The sequence below is a fragment of the Nuphar pumila genome, chromosome 3 (genome assembly GCF_984573655.1).
Source record: "Nuphar pumila chromosome 3, dmNupPumi1.hap1.1, whole genome shotgun sequence".
Classification (NCBI taxonomy): Eukaryota; Viridiplantae; Streptophyta; class Magnoliopsida; order Nymphaeales; family Nymphaeaceae; genus Nuphar; species Nuphar pumila.
The window spans coordinates 27,960,806-27,986,814 of NC_143251.1; the positions used below are offsets into that span (position 1 = coordinate 27,960,806).

Below are 26,009 nucleotides of genomic sequence, written 5' to 3' on the forward strand. Positions count from 1 at the left end.
GATGTATTTGTCCTTTATAAATACCCTTAATATGCTACCAGTGGCTACCATATACCTCATGAAGCATAAAGCTCTTTTGCCAGAACAAAGCAAGAGCAGATAATGGTATGGTTAACCGGACTGAAGAAACTGATGATGTTTGAGTTCCATGTTCCTCAATCATCTAATAATCTTGCTCTTAAAAACGACCAAAATACCTGGTTACCCACCAAGTTACGTGTCGTTAAGTTGCTCACACCCAGAAATGGGCTAACCCTGCTTGCTAGTTTGTGATCTGAATTTAAGTCTGTTGGTATATGATGATGCGAACAAAACGCCAGTGTCCTCATGTTTACTTGTGAAGCTTCATTACTTTAAGCCTAATATGCAGTGAACTGCATTTTTAGCTGTTAACATGGTTCAGTTATTAGGGCACTGTACCTTATTGAACACCCAATTAACCTGAATTGCGGTAAGCCTCACTATTCCGTGGAGCATCGTCTGATTTAGGTGAGGTGTTAAGGCTTTAGCATTGTCTGATAGACCTAATCACTAGATCATGTCATGAGGAATGAATAGGCACTCCATTAGTGAGGTAACTTGTTGCACTAAATCATGTGTGATCTTAGTAAAGCTGAACTGCTTTAGGCTGCTTTTTCTTTTATAATTATATGTGTTTCTTGTGAAGTTTTAGTGCATTCTTAATTCGTAGTTTCCTTTGAAAACTTGTATACAAACCAAAACCTCTTAATCTAATGCATGTTGTTTCACTAAAAGGGCCATGAAGATAACTTCTTCATGATTAGATTCCACAAACATTTAGTTGAATCATTTGAAAATCAATGGTTTTTCTAGATAGATAGTCCGTGGAGTGTACCAAAGCTCCTCATTTTTGTGGAACAGATCGTAGGGCAACACAAGATTTTGATTCCATTTGGCGGGACTTGTATCAAGCCCAGATGGGACTTCAGATCAGATCCACATTTTCCTTTGCATTATGTGGATCCGTCCAAACAGATGATGATTATTGGCCACACAATGGTGGGACCTACCCAATTCTATGATGAATCATGCATTGATTTGATTGGCCGGCTGGGGGATAGCCCCTTGGGATTCCCCTTATAATTACATGAGGGATCCCAGATCGCGAATCTGAGAATCAGTGTTTGAGAAGCCTCCGATCATGGCATGGGGCCTGTGCCACATCAATATGCTCCACACTACAGATCTTCGAATATGAGTTGAGTCGTTCGAACGCATTCTTTAGCCTTTAGGGGCCATTTGATTGTGCAGACAGGACTGTGTAGAACAGTCATGTTTTGATGATGCTGACATGGTGCAGAGGTGTCTTGGCCAAGCAGAGTTTTGTCCCAGGTGTTCTGTTTTTTTTTTTGTTCCAGTTGTCCCGAATGCCACTGTTTCAGGGGGAGGGGTGGAACACTGCAGGACACCTAAAAGGTATCCCGCTGGATGCATGAGGTGCCGTGTTTCAGGTGTCTTGCTCGTCGTGGTTTGCGTGGGGTGGGTTGGGGTAGGGTGTGGACAGCAGCAACACACGGATGTTGCTGTCCGTGCAATCAAACACCACCGGCCAGGTGATATACAGCTGGGGTGTTCTCGACAAACGTGCGGAGCCTGGCAGCGTTTGTCCAGCCATTCAAATGCGCCCTTAGTTTTTCTCTGTATTTGATAATTGAGAACTTGTCTGTACGTTGGTTATGTCTTGGCCTTATTATGGCTCATGCCACACAGTCAAGGGGTTTTTAGACCATGACACTAGGCCTAGTCACTAAACCAAACGTAGGTCTGCCATCCCGACTTAGTAGGCTCTAATCAAGCCAAGTCCTATGGTCCGACTCACCCAAGTCGTAGCCATAGCCACAAAAATTCGCAATATCGTGAAAATATCGTTTTATCATGATATATTCAAATTTAAAATTATCTATAAAAATTGAGACATTTGAAAAATATCATCTGTTATTAAATATAATTTATGTTTTTACATGTTTTCTAGAATAATTTAAACCTTAATACGCCAATGCTTTCTTAAAAAACAGTTTTCTTTTTTCATAATTTGTCGGGATTTTACCTTGCCAAGAAAATCTTTGTCCGATAAGTTGTGTCACTGGAGTAAGAACATAGCTTCGTTTACACGCATAATCTTTTAACAACAAAATCAACTAATTAAAGGAACAGAAAAATGAAAACCAAGGCCATTTCAGGCATCTAGGAAGATATGCTCTGCAGCCTGCAGCTTGAAACAGGCCGTTAAATTCCCATTAAGAAATAAATAACGGTCACTTTTTAAGAGGGATAGTTTTCTGGGCGTTACTCGTGAGGTCGTCGAAAGAAAAGCATGAACTTTCGGGTGCCATTTTCCGAGAATCTTGATGGAGATCTCCTTTCCGGGAGGGGGGGAGGCACGTCGTTGGCTTTGTCGTCGTCGGCGGTGGGGAGGTTGATGCAGGAGCAGATCTCAAGGGAGGCGAAGAAAGCGGCAGTGAGGCCGCTACGGAGCCCGAGCCGCCTGCACTTTGTGGGGGCCTCGTCGCCGGTGCCGGAGTCGGGTTTGTGGGGGAAGAAGGTAGTGCAGCTTGCTGGTTCTGCCATTGGAAACGCTCCTGCTTTTGTTTACCTCTCCCTTCCTATCTTCTTCTTTTCCTTCTTCTAGAGTTTTACGCAGAAGGATGGCGTAGTGATGATTGAAGACTCATGGTGGTGACTGGGGTATAAACTCTCTCTCTCTCTCTCTCTAACGGGTTAGATTAGCCATTACGTCCGATGTAATTGGACATGAGATAATTGGATTTGGATTCGGATGGCACAAGACAACCGAATCTGAACCTGACTTAAAATCTGATATTTAAACATAATCAGAATCTGATTTTGTCGGATCTGGATTGGATGCAGAACTCAATAAAGAACATGGATCCAATTATTAATCGAATCCAAATTGGCTATTGAATCCGACTAATTAATGTCAGATTATATCAAACCCATTGACATTTATGAGAGAGAGATTACATCCATCTCATTGACATCCCTGAGAGAGAGAGCTGCAATCAGATCAAAACCAAGTTTCTTACCCAAACCTGATAACCCTAATCCAAACCCCAAACTCACAAGCGGACCAAAATCAAACTTACCCACTCCAAAACTTACTTCAACCCAACCCAATACAACCCATGCACCCACTTAGGCCCACTTTAGAGAAGCCAAACCCTCGTTGTATACCCCCTCAAACCCAAAATCCACATGCGCATTTTGTGTCAAAATTAGTATTTTGTAATATCCAAATCCAAAAGTGAAGGGAAGAGGGGTCTTAGATTTCCTAAGAGACACCTTCTTGATAAAAGAATGCAACTTTACCTTTCTTTGAAATTTACCAAAAGATATTAGGTTTCTTTTGAAAATGTGCAACCTGTTGAAGGGATATGGTACACTTTCTTTTTGGGCTCTATATAAAACTCTCATCCTTTTTGTGTTGGATATGCAATCTCATCTCATTTGCTCAATAAAATATTATTTTTTTAGTGCATTCGTGTGTGAGTGTAAGAAAAACTTTTAAGTTCCTCTTCTTCTCAACCTTATTTTTTGTTGTCATAGCCATATTTTGTTGCATCAATTAGGGCATTCAAAACCCAACAAGTGGTATCAAGAGCCAGGTTAAAGGAGACCACATTTACATCAAAATCATGACAGAAAATTTGAACAACTTTATCGCCAATCTCTCCCAACTCTAAGTGCCCGTGTTTGATGGTGAAGGATATGATTTTTGGAGTCTTAAAATGAAGACTCTATTCGCCTCATAAGAGCTTTGGGAGATTATCCATGACGGTTACAAAGAACCAACTGATGATGCAATTCTTGCATCATGGACTGCTCAAAACAATTTTTTTTTATGGATAACAAGAAGCAGGATGCAAAAACACTTCTATATATCCAACTTGGGGTAAACAATGCTATCTTTCTCCGAATCATGAATACAACTTCATCTAAAGAAGCCTTAGATATTTTAAAGAATGAATTCCAAGGCTCATAGAAGATTATCTCCATCAAGCTTCAAGCATTGTGCAGAGATTTTGATACATTGTATGTGAAAGAGTATGAATCCATTCAAAAGTTTTTTACTAGAGTTGTTGGTATTATCAATCAAAATAAGGAGTTATGACGATAAAATTAAAGAGAAAAAATAGTTGAATTTTTTAAGAAGTTTGCCGCCGAAATACGATTATGTCGTAACAACAATAAAAGAGTCAAAAGATCTATCAACTTTATTATTACAAGAATTGATGGGATTCCTCGAAGCACATGAGAAGTGGATTGCAATGACTGAATCTCAAGTGATTGAGCATGCACTCTAAACAAAACTCAATATAGATAAAGAAAAAGAAGGCTTCCAAAGAAGACCTCATTTTTCAAAAGGAAGAAATCAAAAGTTCCTCAAAGGTCACAACAAAACAAAAAAATATTCTAGTCAACCAAGGCAGTTTAAGCAATCAAAAAAATACTATGATGTCCACAAAAAATTTGAGCATGAGTCTAGAGAATGCCGATTCAAATGTACAAGATGTTGAATACTAAATCACTCTCAAAAGAAATGTTGGTTTCAAGAAAAACATGAAGCCAATTTCTCAAAAAATCAAGATGAGAAAGAGTAAATATTGTCTTCTCTTGCATGAGCGTTGAGCAAGAACCAAGTGATATATGATATGCAGATAGTGATTGTAGCAACCACATGACTGAAAATAAAAAGTGTTTTGTCAAACTTGATGAAACTATCACTTTCAAAGTAAGAATAAGAGACGAAAAATCTCAAAATGTTGAAGGCAAAGGAGTCATAGCAGTCAAAACTAAATCAGGTCATACCAAATTCATTTATGATATTTTTTATGTACCTAGTTTAGCACATAACTTGTTAAGTGTTGGTCAAGTGATAAAAATGAGGTACTTAGTAAACTTCAATAATGACCAATGTACTATTGTTGACAAAAATAGTCAGCAAACAATAACCAAAGTGAAGATGGTTACAAATAAGGTCTTTGCCTCGACTATGAGTTCATGTGAGAACAAATATTAAAGGTTGAAAGTTTAGATGTATTAAATCTTTGGCATTTAAGATTTGGACATTTAAATGACCAAAGTTTGAAATTGTTGAAGCAAAATGGTAATTGAGCTTTCTTATATCGATGAAAAAAATAAAATATGTGAAGGTTGTATATATGACAAATTTCATAAACTTTCTTTCCCAAATTCATTTTGGAAGGCAAAGCGTCCTCTTGAATTGGTTCATGCAGACATTTGTAGACCGATGCAGACAAAATCTCTTAATGGAATAAAGTATTTTTTACTCTTCATTGACGACTTCAGTAGAATATTGTGGATATACTCTTTCCAATAAAAGTCAGAAACATTCTTCATTTTTAAAGAATTTAAAGCCTATGCAGAAAAGAAGAGTGAGTTTAAATTGAAAAGATTAAGAACTGACCGCACGGAGGAGAATTTACATACAATGAATTTTAGAGCTATTGCAAAATCCAAGGCATCAAAAGGCAACTAAGTGTAGCAAAAACACCATAACAAAATGGTGTCGTAGAGCGACAAAATCGCACTATTGTTGAAATAGCAATGAACATGTTAAAATGAAAGAATCTTCCAAACAGTTTTTGGGCCGAAGCTGTGAACACAACAATGTATATTTTGAATAGAGCTCCCACAAAGTCTATTCACAACAAAATTCCGTATGAGGCATGGTACAAGCACAAACCAAAAGTAAGTCATTTTAAAGTTTTTGCTTGTAGCAAAATTCTTTCTCAAAATATAGAAAAATGGATGAGAAGGGAGAAAAGTTTATATTTGTTGGTTATAATGATACTTCAAAAGCCTATCACCTCGTTAACTCAAATACAAAGGAGTTGGTTATCTCAAGAGATGCAATTTTTGATGAAAAAAGTGAATGGGACTGGAGAACACGTTCAATAGAAGCACCTTAAAAAGAGACAAATATGACTAAGTCAGACACTTCTACAAGCAAGATTCAGAATCAAATATTCCTCATAGAAAGGTGATATCTCTTGCAGATATATATGTTTATTGTCATATGCCATTATTTTCATTTGAGCCTCAAAATTATGAAGAAACTATCAAAGATGATATTTGGAAAACTGTCATGAATGAAGAGATTTCTGCAATTAAGAAAAATCATATATGGAAATTGGTAGATAGGCCAAAAGGAAAAGATATAGTTGGTCTAAAATGGATTTTTAAAACCAAATTCAATGAAGATGACTCAATTCAAAAGCACAAAGCATGACTTGTAGCAAAATCCTATTCTCAAAAATTTGGAGTAGACTTTAATGAAACTTTTGCTTTAGTTGTAAGAATGGAGACAATTCAAGTTTGCTAGCCATCTCTGCCGAGTTAAAAGTTCTGATATATCAGTTGGATATAAAATTTGCCTTTCTTAATGGAGAACTCAAAGAAGAGGTCTATGTTGAGCAACCTTTTGGCTTTAAGAAAGGACATGAAGAAAAAGTTTATAGGTTAAAGAAAGTCTTATATGGCTTAAAGCAAGCACCGCGAGCTTGGAATATGAAAATAGATCAATATTTTTAAAAGAAAGAATTTCAAAGAAGCCCAAGCAAACCATCTCTATATGTAAAAAGAGATGGATAAGATTTTCTACTTGTTTGTTTATATGTGGATGATTTAATCTATGTTGGATCAAATACAAAAATGGTCGTCAAGTTTAAAGAGGACATGATGGAGTATGAGATGACAAATTTAGGAATTATGAAATATTTTCTTGGAATACAGGTCAAGCAGAAGAAAGAAAAAAATTTATTTCTCAAGAAAAATATTTGAAGAGTTGCTGAAAAAATTTAACATGTTGAATTATAAGCCGATGAGTACTCCAATGAGTGTCAACGAGAAGTTGACAAAAAATGATGGTGCTAAAAAGGTGAATATTTCTATATATATTGTAGCTTTGTTAGATCATTGATTTATATTACTAACACAAGACCCGACATTGTAAATGTCATTAGTCTTATATTTCAGTTTATGAGTGAACCAAGCAAACTCCATCTTGCAGCAGCCAAAAGAATTTTGAAATATTTGTAAGGTACAAAAAGTTTTGGAATCAAATATGTTGTTGAAAACAACATTAAATTTGTGGGCTATACGAATAGCGATTGGGAAATGTCAGTTGATGATTGAAAAAGTACTTTAGAATGTCTTTTGTCTAGGATCCAAAATCATATCTTGGTCATCAAAGAAGCAAAATACAATTGCATGTTGACTTCATAGGCAAAATATATCGCAGCTACCACAACAGCAAGTGAAGCAATTTGGCTTAGAAGGATTCTTTTAGATTTACAACAAAAGCTTGAAGAATTGACCATCATCAATTGTGACAACAAGTCTGCTATTGCGATGACAAAAAATTCAGTCTTCCATAGCCGCTCAAAGCACATTATGATTCACCATGAGAGAATTAGTTGAAAAAGAAGAAATCATGTTGAAATTCGTGCCAAGCAATAAGAAGCTGCAAATATGTTCACCAAGCCATTGCCCATAGATAAGTTCATATCCTCTTTAAGAATTACAAATTAAAGAGGGATGTCAAAATTAGTAATTTGTAATATCCAAATCCAAAAGTGAAGGAAAGATGGTCTTAGATTTTCAAAGAGACACCTTGCTTGATGAAATGATGCAATTTTATGTCTTTTTGAAATTTACCAAAAGTTATTAGGTTTCTTTTGAAAATGTGCAACCTTTTGAAGGGATATGATCCGTTTCTTTTCGGACTCTATATAAAGCCTTCATCCTTCTGGTGTTGAACATGCAGTCTCATCTTACAAGTCTAAGAAAAACTTTTAAGTTGCTCTTCTTCTCAACCTTATTTTTTGTGGCCATATCCATATTCCGTTGCATCAATTAGGGTATTCAAAACCCAACATTTGGATCTACGTCCAGTCCTTTGTGAGACCTTGTTTGTTCAACCAGCTGCTCGTGTTCTTGTTCAGAATGATTGTGCACCCACCCAGAGCATCTAGGGTGATCCAGATGCTAATGCTTTCCTGGAGTAATGTGCAGCGATACAGTGACACCCAGACTACCATCGTATACCCGACTATCATAGGGTTGCAGCTACTGGTTTACGTGGGTTGGCTTTGCTTTAGTAGACATGTATGCTCCAGACTCAAAGAGAACATGGATTAGGACCTATTGACACCACGTGGGTCAACAAGATGAAGCGGGGTGATGCAATATCAGTTTGTTTCATGCAAAAGCGACGAGGTATGTTGTCGAGTACACAGGATTTCTACTGACTGAGTATGAGGAGCGGCATATTCAGGTATATTTACAAACTTTGATCTTCGACTTCTGATGACTTCAGTTGTGTTCCAGTTCTATCAGTTGCTCAGACATATCACTATGCCTTAAATGTGGAGGATAAAATGAAATCAAAGAATGATGCACAGGCATTTATGCTTTTCCAACCCAAGGAGCAAACTTGGACCACCATGATACTACGATTATCAACTAGAAGGATCCGACGCCACCACCACCACGACGTGAGGTTTTGGGACCTGCATTCAATACAATGTCTCATATATGGGTCGGTGAGGTCAGATATATAGAAGTGTTTTCATTGCGATGGAGTCAGACATTTAACAATGTAATGTCCACCTCTAAAGAAGCGGGTCCAGTTAGCGGAGCATGAAGAACATGAGAAAAGTGTAGAAAAGGGCAATGATGCAGAACAGGAGGAAGAACCGATTTATTTTCATGGAGATGACCTCTTATACGGACTCACGCTTGGCGATGCTGATGCCGCTACATACGATTCGCTGGAGACAAATCCTTTCCAATCCCCGGAGGATGATGCACCTGCCAACCCAGATCATTGACGTTCCGCCAAAAAGAAGGGCAAGAAGAAATGGGAAGATTACTGATGATCTAAGGTTTATTTTGATCCAGTTTATCAAGTTTTTATTAATTTGTTTATTAGTTTTGGAGTCATTATTGGATATTAGATCTATCCAGGATCCAAGAGTAGGTCCTTAACTATAAATACTTGTTATGTTGTGGGATTTAAAGTATTTGATGGATTAAACCTTGTTATTTTTGAATTTTCTGCATTAATTTATTTTATATTTTCATTTTTTCTTGCTTGCTTTGATTGCCGTACGTAGGAGTAGAATAGTGCAGTGTTGCATTATTGAGAGAGAGAGAGAGAGAGAGAGAGAGAGAGAGAGAGAGAGAGAGAGAGAGGACCAATTGACCAATAATGGCTGTCAGTGGATCGGGTTTGTCTCAGGTACCAGATTGGACCTGGATGTGGATATTTGGATATGGCCATAAAAATTGCCAACCTTAGTGTTACTCGTGACCCAAAACCGATCTGAATAACATGTGGATCCTGTTTAGACTATGATATTCAGGTATGGCCATAAAAATTGCCGACCTTAATTCTATTCGTGACCCAAAACCGATCTAAATAACATGTGGATCCAGTTTGGGCTATGATTTTTGTCAGATATCCAGTCTGACCTGGCTTACCTGAGCTTTTTTAGACATTTTTATATAAAAAATCTAAAATATAGCCACAAATATCTTTGATATTTTGAAAATTTTGTGATTTCATCGTTATATTTCTAAAGGGCGATATTATACCCCAAAAAATGATATTTTCAAAATATGACATGTTTTGGAAGTATCACATTTTTAACTTGATAACAAGGCAACATTTTTTTCCTAGTTTTGTATTCAAGTTTTCATTATTTATATATATATTTTTATGTATTTATTTGCATACATTATCAGGATATCAAGAGAACAAATCCTTGCCGTTGAGACATATAAACCACTTCTAGCATATATCCAAGACGACATTATGCACATCTAATTGTCTAATTGGCCACCTTGATGAAACAGTGATGATCAAAATTGTAGGAGGTGGTTTGATTACTGGGCTGAATGTCACTATAAGTTTACACCTTATGAGGAGGCAGAAGGTAGAGCAAGACTCTTAGTATCATTGTTTTAGGAGAGCATTGAACTCATTGTGCATGTCATGTCGCCAATGGTAAACTTTATAGGCTTTTTAGGAGAGCATTGAACTCATTGTGCATGTCTTGTCGCCAATGGTAAACTTTATAGGCTTGGAAAAAACAAGTAGGTTCAAATTCTCCATAATTTGGCAAGTACAACAATTGAAATAAGATATTAGGTAGAAAGAAAGGCTTTTTGGGTTTAAGGGATCCTGTTTGGGACCTAGTGATAATGTAATGGATACCAGCCTAAAAAGGTTCTGATGATGGGGGAAGCCAAAGCAGGAGAGAGGAGAGTGGTTTAGGATAGAGTGGGGTAGTGGGCATGGGTGTGGAAGCAGGGCCTTGTAGGGTACCAGGGAAAGGAATAAAAACAGGGTGGGATGACTTAGATGTTGTGGGACCCACAACAGTATGAAGTACGGGTTTGAAGGGAAAGTCCTCATCAAAGATAGCATTCCTGCTCAAAAGCACTTTCTCACTCTGAGGATTATATCATAAATATTCTTTATGCTGACAACTTTACCCCAAGAAAATGCATTTACTGCTTTGAAAGTGTAACTTCTGAGCATTATAAGGTCTCAAGCATGGAATGCTTTTAAAAAACTTGTAGTTATGTGCACTTTCTAAAAGAACTTGTCCCATAATTTATATGGAATTATGGAAGACCATAATGAGCAAGCAAACTGAAGACAATTTGCACATCCATTCTGCTCATGTGTGTGGCTAGGTGATTCTATGCTTTATCCCACTTGACTTGAGGTAGGTGGAGATAGGCTTGTATTCATCTTTCCAATCACTTTGTAGAGACTTTATTAGATAATTAAACTTATTATTTTGAAAATTTTGAAAAACAGCGAACACCTCATAGTGGTGCTTAATAACATATTTTCTAGAGAAAGCATCAACAGAATTAACATAATAATAATATCTATGCAACGTTGGCACAGGAACATGTCTTAAATCTAAAAGTCCAAAAATTTTATGACACACCTCACATCTTATTTTGAGTCTCATGATAAGAAGGTAAGTCATATTTGCTAAGAATGGACAATCTTAAGCTATGGATGCCACATCCACAAGTGCCACCGGTAAACCGACACCCTCTCAACAATGAAAGCTCCTACATCATGCACGTTATCGGGCTGGTTCACTTTATTGATCTTTGTATAATCCTCTAGCATTGGTACTAGGGATGGCAGTGGACCGGGGCGGGGGACAAGGTCTCCACCCCCACCCGTTTCAAAATCCGAACCTTCATTCCCGCACGGGGATGAATTTTAACCTCCACCCTCGCCTCCATCCCCGTTTCATGTCCTCCATCCCCGGTCCAAACGGGGGCGAGGTGGGGGCAGGGCCCGTTTCCCCTTAGTCTATAGTCATCCCTTAAAGGATTGGGGACGGGGCGGGGCGGGAAAAGCATAAGTCCATCCCAGCACGGGGATAGATTTTAACCTTCATCCCCGCCTCCATCCCCGTTTCATGCCCTTCATCCCCGGTCCAAAGTGGGCGAGGCGGGGCGGAGCCCCGTTGTCCCCCGGTCCACTGACATCCCTAATTGATACCCTCCAAGAGAACTTTCCCCGTTTTGCATGCCTTCACGTAACGTTGGTCAGGATTCAAATAAAGCTTTACTGTCTTTAGAAAATTTATGCACATACAAAGGCGGAGCTAGGGGGGGGGGTGTGGCAGCTGTAGCCCAGTCCTGCCTCCAGAAACAGTTAATTTTTTTTTTTAAAAGCCCAGTCCTAGCCCAGCCCTGACTGCAGCAAATAGTTTGATTTGTCCATATGAAATAGATTTTTATTAATAATTGTAGCCATTTTTTATTTTATCTCAAAAAATTTTTTCCGGGGGCACTGCCCCCGAACCCCCAACTATCACACCATTTTTTTTTGCTACACCCCTGTTTGCCCCCCCCCCCCCCCTTCCTCACATGAATCCTAGCTACGCCACTGTGCACATACGATAGATTTCGAGAAATAGCAAGAACATGCAATGTCATTTATGACGAAACTGAAATATAAAGTACAAAGAACTGAATTATCAATGCTTTTAATGTTCAGACCTATGCCATTGCCGATCCATACTTGGTCGCTCCCCTGCTAGTCCGAGTGCACCAAGAGGTTATTGAAATCAGCTGAGTCGAGTCAGGATAACCACCCACCATCATCAATATGACTAGCAACAATAGCATTATAAACCTCAGGACTTGCTGGCTCCTTTTGAAATCGACAAGCTTGGCAAGTGGTCCTGCAGTTGGCTGCTATGTGACCTCGGTTGGTGCAAGAATGACATGTGACAGGGCTGGACAAGGTTCATCGGTGATTGCTGATTGTAACTTATATTTCCATTGTTGTAGTTTTTATTCTGACCGTTCCTGCCTCCATGGTTATATGATCTGTTCTGACCACCACGGTTTGTCTGACCGCGATAAAATTGACCTTGATTTGATTTCCTAACAGCCATGTTGGCCAAAAGATGTTTTGGTCCGTTGGTAATAGGAACCGCTCTTGTGTTTAACGAGGTTCTTAGAGAACTGTATTCACTCATGGGCAGACCAGCAAGAATGTGAAGAACGAGATCGTCATCATCCACGGGTTTAGAAGCCATAGCACTGTACGAGGTATTCAGGCCTGTGATTTGACTATGAATCGTATCAGCTAACGACAATAGGATCCAGCTCAAGATGAGTTGATCCATCCTTTGCCAACCAAGGAAAGCTAGATTTATAACAGTTTTTTTTCCTGGTTCAATTGAAAGGAATTCATGGGGACATGGGAGCAACCCATCTATGTATGCCATCAAATCGTAACTCTTTAACCGTGGGATAAATTGTGACTCCCACAAGAGAAAGTTATCAGCATTAAGTTTCACTGATAGAAAATACTGCAGGTTTGTTGGAGCAGGGAGAATAGCAAAATCACCTGAAAACGCAGCACTTGATCCAACTATGGTGTTTCAATTGTTGCTGTTGTTTTGATTGCTGCTGTTGTTGTTGTTCCCATCCACCATGGCTGAAACGAAACAGCAGGATCAGACCTCAAAGATCGCAAGATGACACTACACACAAGTTACGTGGTTCGATTCTCACTAGTCTACCTATCTCAAACTCTTTACATTTAAGACAAGATCCATCCTAATCTTCCTGTGAGTTGGAACTCTTATCAACTTGATCTCCTGATATGGCCAAGCATTTGGTGCCTTTGTTGATCTCATCTGAATTGGATCCCATGCTTTGGTAATGCAGATCCAAACCTGCATTATCCTTAACAGCACTCAACTGAAGCAGGAAAAAGAGGAAAAAAAGACTAAATCCATACAATCCAGCTTTTAGCAGTCTTATCTTACAAACCAACATCTTGTTTAATATAATATTGGTTGTAGCTCTTGCCTGTGTATGTCGGGAAATTATGCTGCCAAGGGAACAAACTTTAAAGTCAAATATGTATCCTGCCTTGTTTAAAGTGACATAGAGTCAGCTGAGGGGGGGCAATGATGCAGCTAGTGAGGTAAATTTGGACCTAAATTAGAGCCTTATTTGTGAATGGCAAGGGTTATGTTCCAAGCAATGGCACTCAACAGCTGTCACATGGACAGGTAAATCAGACACTTGACACAAGTTCAAAATATGAGTTCGTATTTTTCAAAATATAAAAAGTTTTTTATTGAAAATTATTTTAAAACTATTTGAAATAATAAAATAATATAATATACATCTGGACGTGTCCCATAGGCCGTGGGAACCTAGATGGCGTGTCCCAGTGACAGCTCAACATAGACGCAATCAAGGCTGGCTCCCTAAACAACCATGTTTCCTGTTGATTGCTGTCTATCTGAAACTGCCATTACCCCAAAAATGTAGATCTAATATAACTAAGACATCATTGGATTGACTTTATGCGAGGTATATGAATGCAGAATGGACGTTTTGAGGCTCAAATCAAGCAAAACCTATATTGGCATCAAGCCTGCCTTGTGCCTTCAAATAAATCAAAATGTACTCAAACAAACAATGGATACATCATTCATTACTTTTCATGTATTAATATGGCATCCAAGACTCAAAATGACAAAATTGGCAATAGACAAGGCAATTGTCAATGGGAAGTTGTAGCAAAAAGGACTCCTCCCCCTTGACTCATAAGCATCTTATACATGTTTAGTGATGAAAGGACTAAGATGACACTGATTTGGGCCCTGTTTTAATGGTGAACTCCAGCATTTCCTATTCCATGGATGGGACTCCTTCACAATGATGACAAAAAATGGAGGTGAATCAAAGTTCGAAATCAAGCAGTTGCTTGAAGGGGCCAACGATTCGGTTTTTCTTCATCATGATTCATATCAGACATGCATTCGCTCAGCAGAGACTAACAAGATACCGGTTTCTCCATCTTGATGCCATAAAACTCCAACATCTCCTCTTCCATGGGGTGCGTCTCCCCAACTATGACGAGGCAATGCAGAGGTGCACCAAAATCTACATCAAGCAGTAGCTTCATGGAGCCAGCAACTACCATCTGGCTTTCACTTCCAAGGCGAGCAAAGCCAACACAGGTGGAATCCTCATTGTATACTGCAAACAATAGCATAACTGACTGAGCCAAATAAGAATATAAAGAAACAAATAAGAGTAAATAAACTAAAAAGAGAAGGCACAACAGAGTCTAATGGTGCAGAAAGAGACATAAAGGGAAGATGACCCAGTACGAGAATTTGTAGCAGTTGATAAATATCAGCCATGCAATTATGAACAGATTTCTATAATACTTATAAAGGAGCAATGTAAGTGGATCAAAAGTTTTTTATGTTGTAACAATTTTAAAATGACAAAGTCAATTATTGGGGGTTTCATGTCATTTATTGATTTGTTTTATCATTCTTTGTTTTTCTAAGAAATATCCCCATCACTCGACTTTTTGCAAATGACATGTTGAGCATTTGGAGTTCAATGTCATTTACTATTTTTTTGTGGTTTTCATGTCATTTATGTTTTTTTAAAGAAAGGGTGATACGTTGCCTCTCTCTCTCTCTCTCAGGGTTTCTTCACAATGAAAATGGAAACTCCAAAAATAATAGTTCCCTTCTAGGGTTCCTTCACAGCCGTCTTCGATATCACCCCTCGCCTTTCCTTTAAATTGATTCTGCTCTCTGAGTTTCTTGGTGCTGCCCTTTAGCAAACTCCCCCCATTTTTGGTGATGTTCAAAAACAAGTAAATAGAGAGGGAGGGAGGGAGGAGAGGATGGTCCTTTGAAGAGCATTGAAGAAGTCTTCAAAGATTTTAGAAGAGTGATGCAGCGAGACACCGGCCTTCATGCGAGCTTGAATGTGGAGTTGAAGAGAACGACTCCCACGACGTGCAATGAACAGAAAGAGGCTCAAATAATACCCCCCCCCCGAAACACAGTGGTATGAATCTTTATTTTTATTTCAGTAGAGATCAATCGAAATAAAGAAATCGGTCTTAAGAGGATACGATACGAATAACATTAAACTAAAGAAGGAACAAGAGATGAATGAAGAATGGCTGACAAAAAGAAAAGCAAAACAAAAGACAAAGCTGCTGCAATATTTTTATCTTCTCTGCGCACAAAACCCTAGGAGAGGGTATTAATAGGCTGCGAGTGGACCCGGGTCTCGGGTCTCGGGTCCAGTCATGGGCCCGAGACGTGCCCCCAAATCCACCTTCTGCTGGATATGTGGCGTTTGGATCCACGCTCGCCTGGAGTAAGTACGCAACACATCCTTGCATTAGGTCACCTTACCTGCGATCGGATCCAGCTCCTGGGTCTGACCGTCCATCCTCTGAAGTGGATCGGGTTCGTGGGCCGAGTCCGGGTCACGTGGTACAGACCCAGTCGGGTCCTGCTCTGCATCATTCTCCCCTGGTTGAGAAGAAGTCAGCTCTGACACATTGAAGATGGGCGAGATATGCCAATCATCGGGCAGTTCAAGGAGGTAGGCATTCGGGCCCAGTCGTCGAAGAATCTTGAAAGGACCATACTTCTTAGGACTCAACTTACCATAGGCACCTACTGGAAAATGCTCAGGACGCAGGTAAACCCATTCTAACTGACCGACTCGAAACTGGACATCACGACGGCCCTGGTTTACGAAAGCTTTGTAGGCTTCGTAACTCTCAATTAGCTTGGCTCAGACTTGTTTGTGGATATCACACATGTATTCAATGACATCAAATGCATCTGGGGCTGGATCAGGGATATTAGACACAGGTGCTAAGTCAACTACATGAGTGGGTGACCGCCCATAAACCACTTGAAAATGAGACTTGCCTGTGGACCTGTTGATGGAACTGTTATATGCAAACTCGGCCTGAGGCAATACTAGGTCCCAGGTTTTGACATTTTCCCCTACTAGACTCTGTAACAAGTTCCCTAAGGTGCGGTTCACAACTTCGGTTTGACTATCGGTTTGTGGGTGGTACGTACTATTGAACTGAAGCTTGGTTTGCAACAAGGCCCATAACAATTTCCAAAAATGGCTCATAAAACGCGTGTCACGATCGGAGGTGATCGTGTGGGGTAAACCATGGAAGCGGGCGACGTCCTTGGAGTAATAGGAAGCTACTAATGAACCGTCGGTGGTTCGCTTACACGGGACAAAAATAACCATTTTGGAGAACCGATCAACGACGACTAAAATTGAATCAAAACGACGCGGGGTTTTGAGAAGACCCACGATAAAATCCATGGACACGTGCTCCCACGGACGCTCAGGGATGGGTAACGGAGTATACAGACCACTATTCTGACGATGACCCTTAGACACTTGACACACATGACAACTTTAAACGAACTTGACAACATCTTTGCGTATTTTGAGCCAAAAGTATCGTTCATCTAACAGAGCGAACGTCTTATCATGTCCAAAATGCCCAACTAACCCCCCTTCATGTAACTCGGAAATTAACTGAAGCCTAAGAGAGAAATCAGGAACACATAACTTGTTCCCACGAAAGAGGTAACCATTATGAATACTAAAACGGTGGTCGACGGTGCGATCAGAGGAGAGGCACCCTTCCCAGGCTTGCTGGAAATCAGGGTTCGTCGGATATACCTCCTTGCACTGCTCGAACTCAATGACTTGCACTGACATAGTCATCAAAAGGTTGTTCTTCCTACTAAGAGTGTCAGCTACCTTGTTCAGAGTACCAGATTGATGGCGAATCGTGAAGGTGTACTCTGGTAAGAAACTGACCCACTTGGCATGACAAGCACTCAGCTTTTTTTGACTATTCAGATACTTCAATGCATCATGATCCGTGTATAAGACAAACTCCTTATAAATGAGATAATGCCTCCAATAACGAAGGGCTTGTACAACGACATAAAACTCAACGTCATAAGTGGAATATTGGCACCTGGCCTGAGTCAGCTTCTCACTAAAGAAAGCAACAGGTCAGCGGTTTTGACTCAAGACGACGCCAATTCCCACATTAGAGGCATCGCACTCCACCTCAAAGACTGCACCGAAATCAGGAAGGGCTAAAGATAGGGGCACTAGTCATTTTTTCTTTGATGATCGTAAAGGCCTTTCCCGCTGCAGACATCCAATGAAAACTAGTACCCTTTAGGCATTCTGTGATAAGGGCCATGAGGGTGCTGAAATTTCACACAAAACGACGGTAGAAAGTGGCTAACCCGTGGAAACTACGAATCTCTCCTATAGTCTTTGGGGTAGGCCAATCTACGATCGCACGGACTTTCGCAGGATCTCCCTTAACTCCATCGGATGGCACAATAAAACCAAACATGACACTGGACATCATAAACTCACACTTTTTGGTATTGACGTACAACTTTTCGCTCCTTAAAATCTCTAGGACCTGACGCAGGTGACTCCAATAGTCAGACAAAGACGAGCTATAAATCAAGATATCATCAAAATACACAACGACAAACTTTCCTATACAGGGACGCAACACTTGGGTCATCATATTCATGAAAGTACTTGGGGCATTAGATAACCCAAATGGCATGACTAATCACTCATACAATCCATCACGTGTCTTGAATGTCGTCTTCCACTCATCCCCCTCCCGGATACGAATATGGTGATACTCGCTTTTTAAATCTATTTTGGAGAAAATGGAAGCACCAGACAACATATCAAACATATCGTCCAAACGGGGGATAGGAAAACGATATTTGACAATGATGCGATTGATCGCTCGACTATCGACACATGCGCATGGACCCGCCTTTCTTAGGAGTGAGCAGGGCAGGCAATGCACAAGGGCTCACACTCTCACGAATAAAGCCCTTTCAGAGCAACTCCTAAACCTGCCTCAACAACTCGGCATGCTCGGATGGGTTCATGCGATATGCGGGGAGATTGGGGAGACTCGACCCTGGCACAAAATCAATAGCGTGCTGCACAATTCGCGTGGAAGGAAGGCTATATGGGAGGTCTTCTAGCATAATGTCGCGAAACTCATCAATAAGGGCCGCGATATCCGCGGGAACGGGCAAGGGCGTACTCGTCGACGGCTTGGCCACAAGGGCATAACAATAACCATCCCCCCGATAATGGTCCAAAAAAAGATCGGTAGGATAGGCCTGCAAGTCATGGAACTCGCTCAGGCTTATCCACGGTGGGAAACCCGGTCTCCTTGACGGGAAGGACTATCTTATGACCCTTAAATATGAATGAGTACGTGTTCCTACGGCCATCATGAATGGTCATGCGGTCAAACTGCCAGGGATGTCCCAAAAAGATGTGGCACGCGTGCATAGGGGCTACATTACACCACACCTCATCGTGGTAGTGTTCCCCCATGGAAAATCAGACTAAACAACGCTGGGTGATGGAGACCTCGTTTTCCTTCTTAAACCAAGCCATCTTATAGGGTTGGGACAATTTCTCGGTTTTTATGTTCAAGGTAGACACTACACTCTTGGACACCATATTCTCGCATGCTCCGGTATCAATGATAACGTCACACGCGTGACCCTCACAGTTGCACCGAGTTCTAAAAATATTATTCCTTAACCATTTTGATGGGGCCAACTCCCGGGCTGCGGTCAACACATGACGGATGGACAACAAATTTTTTATGTTACCGTCGAACTCTACACCTTCCCTCTCGTCATCCCCCTCAATAAACGACTCACCCTCACTCCCACTATCGGACACCGACTCGACAATACCCTCTATGAAGTGCGTATTCTTGCTCATGGTAGGGCACTTGGACGCAACGTGACCTAACTCCTGACACCTAAAACAACGAATAGTAGACTCACTAGACTTGGCTTTGTATCTAGTGTGGTAAGCGGGTCCAGACTGGTCGGGTTTGCTAGGGTCAACTCTAGGGTGGACTTTGAGTCTTCCTTCCTAAGGGAGCTCGAACCCCTGGTTGGGAAACTCGAGTTGGGTCGACTAGACTGGTCACTACGGGTGGTCCTATATTCCTGTCTCCTCTTCAACTTTTCCTCCACGTTCATGGCATAATTGTTTGCCTGATCTATTGACTCGACTGTGATACAACTAAAGTCATCAGAAATGTCAGAACGGAGACCAAAAATGTACCTCGTGACCTGCTAGCAGACGGTCTCCTCGATCTGCACTCGTAGAGAAAGACGATGGAATTCAGCAATGTACTCCACCACAGTTCGGGTGCCCTGACACAAGGTGAGGTACTCTTTGTAGGCTCGCTCGGCGTGATCTGATGACACGAACTTGGACTACATCAACCTTTGTATCTCTTCCCACGACTACACACGCTCTAGTCCCTGCCGCTCCCTCGACCTCTGCAGCTCAACCCACCATGTTTGTGCTAGTCCTCTCAACCGAGTGGAGGCTAGAGAGACACGACGGTGCTCAGCTATATCGTGGTAATCAAAGAAAAATTGGACGGCATAAGACCAGTCGAAGAACTGCTCCGCATCGAACCGACCTGCGAACTCTGGAAGCTCTAGCTTCACCCCGTACGTGGAGGGGCGCCCTGGTGCTCTCTGCTGACGGGCCTCCACCATGCCTGCGGGGTACTCGTTCCAGAAAGTATCATCGTTTCACACTGCTTCATCATTGCGGTCTTGCTCGCCTGGCGGCTGGAGCTGACGTACTTCGACGGGTGGTCGGCGCTCAGGTCGCGCCGGTCCCTGCTGAATCTGCCTCGGTCTGGCTTGCCCATGGGCAGGAGCCATCTGCGGCCGGCGTTGGGGCACTGGGATGACAGGAGGTCGAAAGTAAGGTGGATGGGTATGTTGGGTCTCAGGCTCTAGGTGGGTAATATGGATCTGGATTAAGGGTCGAATTGGGGTAGGGGTAGTGGATTGGGTTTGGTATTGGGTTTTGGATTGAGGCTGTGTTAAAGACCTGGGTCGGGTAAGGGTATTGGTTTTGGGTAGTGTAGTGTTGGGATGAATCATCCGATAGGATCTGGATCGGGTAAAGTCCTAAACTACTCGTCGGACCCAGATTTGGATAGGTTGGATTGGGGATCGAGTTGTGGGGATAAAAAACTTGGTTTGAACTCGATCCACGATCCATTCAATAGCACCACATGCATTGTTAAAATGTATCTCCCAAAATCGTTGATGTAAATATAAATATATATACTTATATATATAGAGATACATATACATATAATATTTATAATATACATAGAGATACATATACATATAATATTTATATGTATATGTATCTCTATATATATAAATATATATATTTATATATTTTTTCTTTTTGTTTACCCGATAAGGGTATAATTGTAATTTTCCTTCTTGCGCATATTCCATTTGGAATATGCTGTATTTTTCTTCTTTTTATTTTTCGTATTATTTTTTATTTTTATTTTTATTTTTGTTACCTTTTCATAAAGGTGCATTGGGGGTCCCCCAATAGAGTCGTTGGGGGCTCCCCAACGACTCCTTTGGGAGCTCCTTTGCACCTCCTTCCTCTTGTATAAATAGGGGTGTTCCCCCCTTGTTTTCTTCAAGCTTGAGAGTCTCAAGCATTTGCTTCTTTCTATAAAATACATGCCATAGTGCATGTTTATTATTTTTACGCTTTTGCGTACTTTGTTCAAGTGTTGTGAGAGTGCCTTCGTGCACATCCTTTCTAAAGTATTTGTGCTCGTATGCGTATTGTCTTATCATAGACAATTTTACATGGTATCAAAGCAAGGTTGATTATTGAAGATCGTGGGATTCTCCTTTTTTCGAGTGCCTCGAAAAATGTGCCTTCCGATCTTTGAAGTTTGAAGTGGTGGATCTCTCTTCTCAAATATTTTAGAAGAATCTTGTGCAAAGTTGGTGTTGGAAATATTGTGTTGGTACGCTTTTCTCCCTCCCCCTTTGTTCTCTAAAGGGCGAAAAAAAGTCTCATTTTGCTCTTGGGTCCAACTATCATGTTTGGGCCGGAAATATGGAGGCTCATATAAAAGGGAAAGGGCCTATGGGGATATGTACTTGGCACAATTCCGGAACCGGAACCCAAGATTACTGTGGTAAATGGAAGCGAAATCAAGATTCTTGAGGGAGAAGAAAGAACCAAAGCCCTTGAAGAATACTCCAAAAAGCACGATGAATGGGAAATAAAGAATTTCAAGATTCTTTCAAGGTTTTTCTCATCCGTGGAAACCAAGATTAATGTCAACATTATTAAGTTCAAAAAGGCATCGGAAGCTTGACATTATCTTGAAAAAATGTACACATCAAGGGATCTATCTCATAAGTATTATCTTCAAAAGAAGGCTATCTCCCTTACTCAAGGTGAAATGATGATTAGGGAATATTTTGCCGATCTTTCCTCTATTTGGGATGAGCTTGCAATGCTTGAACCAAAGTGGAGTGGAGAGGCAATTGAGCTCCGTCACAAGCAACTTGAAGAAGATCGGTTCTTCAACTTTTTGAATGGGCTAAGGCCCAAATTTGAGCAAATAAGGTCATCTCTTCTTTCCTCCTTTTCCCCCCTTCTCTTGAAGATGTTCTCACCAAATTAAGTGGTGAAGAGACTCGTATGAATTTATGTAAACAAGGACCAAATGTTCTTGCGGTTCCTTGTAGTATTGAAGAAAATAGTGAGGTTAATGCCGTATCAAGACCCGAAAACAATGTAAGAACCTATCGTCCCCCTCACTTTAAATTTCAAAATCAAGGTGAAAATGGTCGTCAAAGAGGAAAAAGGGATTATAGCAAAACTATTTGTCATTTTTGTAAAGAACCGGGGCATATCAAACCCGTATGTCCCAAATGGAAGAAGCTTCTAGCCATGGCTACCACTGGTGTACCGCAGAAAGAGGAGGCATCTTCAAGTGGGACCCTCTCCATAAATCAAATAGTGGAAGCTCTTCAACCTCTCCTCAAGGGATCTACCTCCGATGCGGCCGTATCCACTTCTTACTCTCCAGGTAAAATCTCTTGGCTTTTGGACTCCGGTGCATCCTTTCATATGTCCCCAAACATTTTTTCACTCTCCGATTACTCGAAAAATGGTTCCCCATCTTATGTCTCCACTGCGGATGAAACCTCTCTTGAAATTAAAGGAATAGATAATTTTGAAACTCAAGAGTTCTTTATTCCAAAAAACAGATTTATACCTAAACTAAACTTAAATCTCCTCTCTGTTTCTCAACTCACGGACCATGGCTGTGATATTAAATTCCCTTGTGATAAATGTTTAATACAGGATCGCCAGTCCGGAAAATTGATTGGGGAAGGCTTTAGAAGAGGAGATTTATATTATATGGAATCTCTTCAAGTTCCAAAAGTTTTGTGCAATGTTGCCCGACATAAAGATATAAATGTGTGGCACAAAAGACTTGGTCAACCTAATATCACCAAGTTATCATACTTACATTTTGCAAAAGACCTATGTAAAAGCTCATTTTCTTGTAATGACTGTCTTCTTGAAAAAATGTGAAGTTTACCTTTTGAGCAAATAACTATGTTCTCTTCTAAAACTTTCGAAATTGTTCATTCAGATGTTTAGAGACCTGCACCTGTTGTTTCAAAAGGAGGTTTTTCTTATTACGTAATATTTGTGGATGATTTTTCCAGATATTCGTGGATATATTTTCTTAAGTTTAAACATGAAGTATTTTCGTGTTTTAAAAATTTTCATTCAATGATTAAGAATCAATTCAACAGTAACATAAAGATTTTTAGAAGTGACTCTGGAGGAGAATATCTCTCCAATCAATTTAAGGTATATCTTGAGGATCACGGTATTGTTCACCAAAGGTCTTGTCCTAAAACGCCTCAACAGAATGGTTTGGCTGAAAGAAAACATAGGCACAATATCGAGACCACTAGGACTCTCCCTATATCTCAAAATATTCCTAAAATTTTTTGGGCTGAAGCAGCTCTTGCTTCTGTTTATTTGATAAATTGCTTACCATCTAGGATATTAGGAAAAATATCTCCCTTTGAGGTATTACATAAGCTTGAACCTGATTATAATAGGTTACGAGTCTTTGGATGTAAGTGTTTCATACTTACGGATAAGAATGACAAGTTCTCTCCCAAGGCTATTCCTTGTGCCTTTCTTGGTTATTCCGAAACTCAAAAAGGTTTTCGTTGTTATGACCTTCGAGATGATAAGCTATATGTCTCTAGAAATGTAACTTTTTTAGAAAATGAGAGTGGTTTTGAAAAAAATGTTTCTCAACAAGAAAATTTTGATTACTCCTTATTCGACTTATTGTCTAGTAATGATGATATATCTAGTGATGATGATGTATCATTAAACCATGATGAGGAAAATGATGGAGATATTGGTGAACATAACTCAATCAATGAACAAGAAAGTAGAGTTCCAAGTGAGCCAATAACCTACTCTCGTAAAAACCAAAACACCTTTAGAAGTGCTATTGATCAATATAGTGAGCTTTCTACTACTCTCGACCATAGAAGATCTGAAAGGAATAGAAGACCTCCAACTCGTTTTGTCTCTTTTGATTCTTTTTCACCCCGATATAGGGCTTGTCTTAGTGCCATTCACTCTTATTTTGAACCAAGAAATTTTGAAGAAACTAAAAAATGTATAGAATGGCAAGAAGCCATGCAAAGTAAACTTGATGCTCTTAAAAGGGCAGAAACTTGGGATTTCCAAACTCTACCTATAGGAAAGAAAACTATAGGCTGTCGATGGGTCTTTAAAGTTAAAACTAAGAGTGACGGTTCTCTAGAAAGGTATAAAGCTCGCTTAGTTGCAAAAGGGTATGGGCAAGAGTATGGAATTGATTACGAAGAAACTTTGCCCCGGTAGCTCGAATGGTCACGGTTAGGTGTCTTATTACTATTGCATCTATTAAAAATTGGAACATTTTTCAAATGGATGTTAAAAATGCCTTCTTGAATGGTGATCTTAACAAAGAAGTATATATGGATGCCCCACAAAGCATGATAATTCCTAAAGATAAAGTTCTTCGTCTTCGAAAGGCTCTCTATGGTTTAAAGCAGGCCCCCAAAGCCTGATATGATAGGTTTACCAGTGTAATGCTGGAAAATGGATTTTCCTCATGTTATACTGACACTGCTTTATTTACTAGAAAATCTAATGCAGGGATTGTAATTTTGTTGCTCTATGTTGATGATATGTTAATCACAGGTGATGATATTCAAGGAGTCAAGGGTATTAAGTTCGTCTTGACTTCAAAATTTGAGATGTCAGACTTAGGTTTTCTGACATATTTTCTTGGAATTGAGGTTGCCTATTCGCAACGTGGATATTTTCTATCTCAGTCTAAACTTGTCTGCGAGATTATTGACAGGTCAGGTATTTCTAATAACAAGGTGTGCGAAACTCCTAAAGTTGTGAGAGCAAAAATGAAGATTGACGACGGGGTTCCTTTAACCGATCCTACTCCTTATAGGCAGTTGGTAGGTTCTTTAATGTATCTTAGCATTACTCGACCCGATTTGTCACATGCTATACACATCGCCAGTCAGTTTCAGCACGCTCCTACAACCGTTCATATGAGTGCTGTGTTTCGCATCATCAGATATTTGAATAGAACTGTGAATAAGGGAGTATTCCTATCTTCTTCTTCTGAATTGAAATTGCTTGCTTATACTGACTCAGATTGGGGAGGTGACCCTAGTAACCGTCACTCCACCACTGGTTTCTGTGTTTTCTTAAGTGAGTCTTTGATCTCATGGCGATGTAAAAAGCAACAGAAGGTCTCCCTGTCATCCACTGAAGCCGAATATAGAGCCATGGCATCTACCACCATGGAAATTGTATGGATTCGACGCCTTTTGGCAGATATGGGAGTGTTTATCAGAGAACCAACAAAGTTGTGTTGTGACAACAAAAGTGCAATTTATATTGCCAAGAACCACACCTTTCACGAGCGAACAAAGCATATAGAGATGGACTGCCATTATGTCAGAGAAGAATACTTGAAGAAGGTCATTGATCTGCCATACGTAACGTCTGAGTATCAGCTTGCTGACTTCTTCACCAAAGCTCTATGTTCGCCCAGATTTCATTTCCTCCTTGGCAAACTTGCGGTTATCACACCGTAAGTTTGAGGGGGGTGTTAAAATGTATCTCCCAAAATCGTTGATGTAAATATAAATATATATACTTATATACATAGAGATACATATACATATAATATTTATATGTATATGTATCTCTATATATATAAATATATATTTATATATTTTTTCTTTTTGTTTACCCGATAAGGGTATAATTGTAATTTCCCTTCTTGCGCATATTCCATTTGGAATATGCTGTATTTTTCTTCTTTTTATTTTTCATATTATTTTTTATTTTTATTTTATTTTATTTTTACCTTTTCATAAAGGTGCATTGGGGGTCCCCCAATAGAGTCGTTGGGGGCTCCCCAACGACTCCTTTGGGAGCCCCTTTGCACCTCCTTCCTCTTGTATAAATAGGGGGTGTTCCCCCCTTGTTTTCTTCAAGCTTGAGAGTCTCAAGCATTTGCTTCTTTCTATAAAATACATGCCATAGTGCATGTTTATTATTTTTAA

General features: G+C 40.0%; 1 protein-coding gene across 2 annotated transcripts in view; it reads right to left on the bottom strand.

The window, feature by feature from the left end:
- Positions 1-13,983: 13,983 nt before the first annotated feature.
- LOC149842411 (Tetrapyrrole (Corrin/Porphyrin) Methylase) overlaps positions 13,984-26,009 on the bottom strand; it is a 44,552-nt gene continuing 32,526 nt past the window's right edge. For both annotated transcript variants that reach the window (XM_089999141.1, XM_089999140.1), the window contains one exon: positions 13,984-14,616. In XM_089999141.1, the coding sequence (XP_089855267.1) occupies positions 14,411-14,616 (206 nt within the window). In that variant the 3' untranslated portion in view covers positions 13,984-14,410. The remainder of the gene's footprint in view (positions 14,617-26,009) is intronic.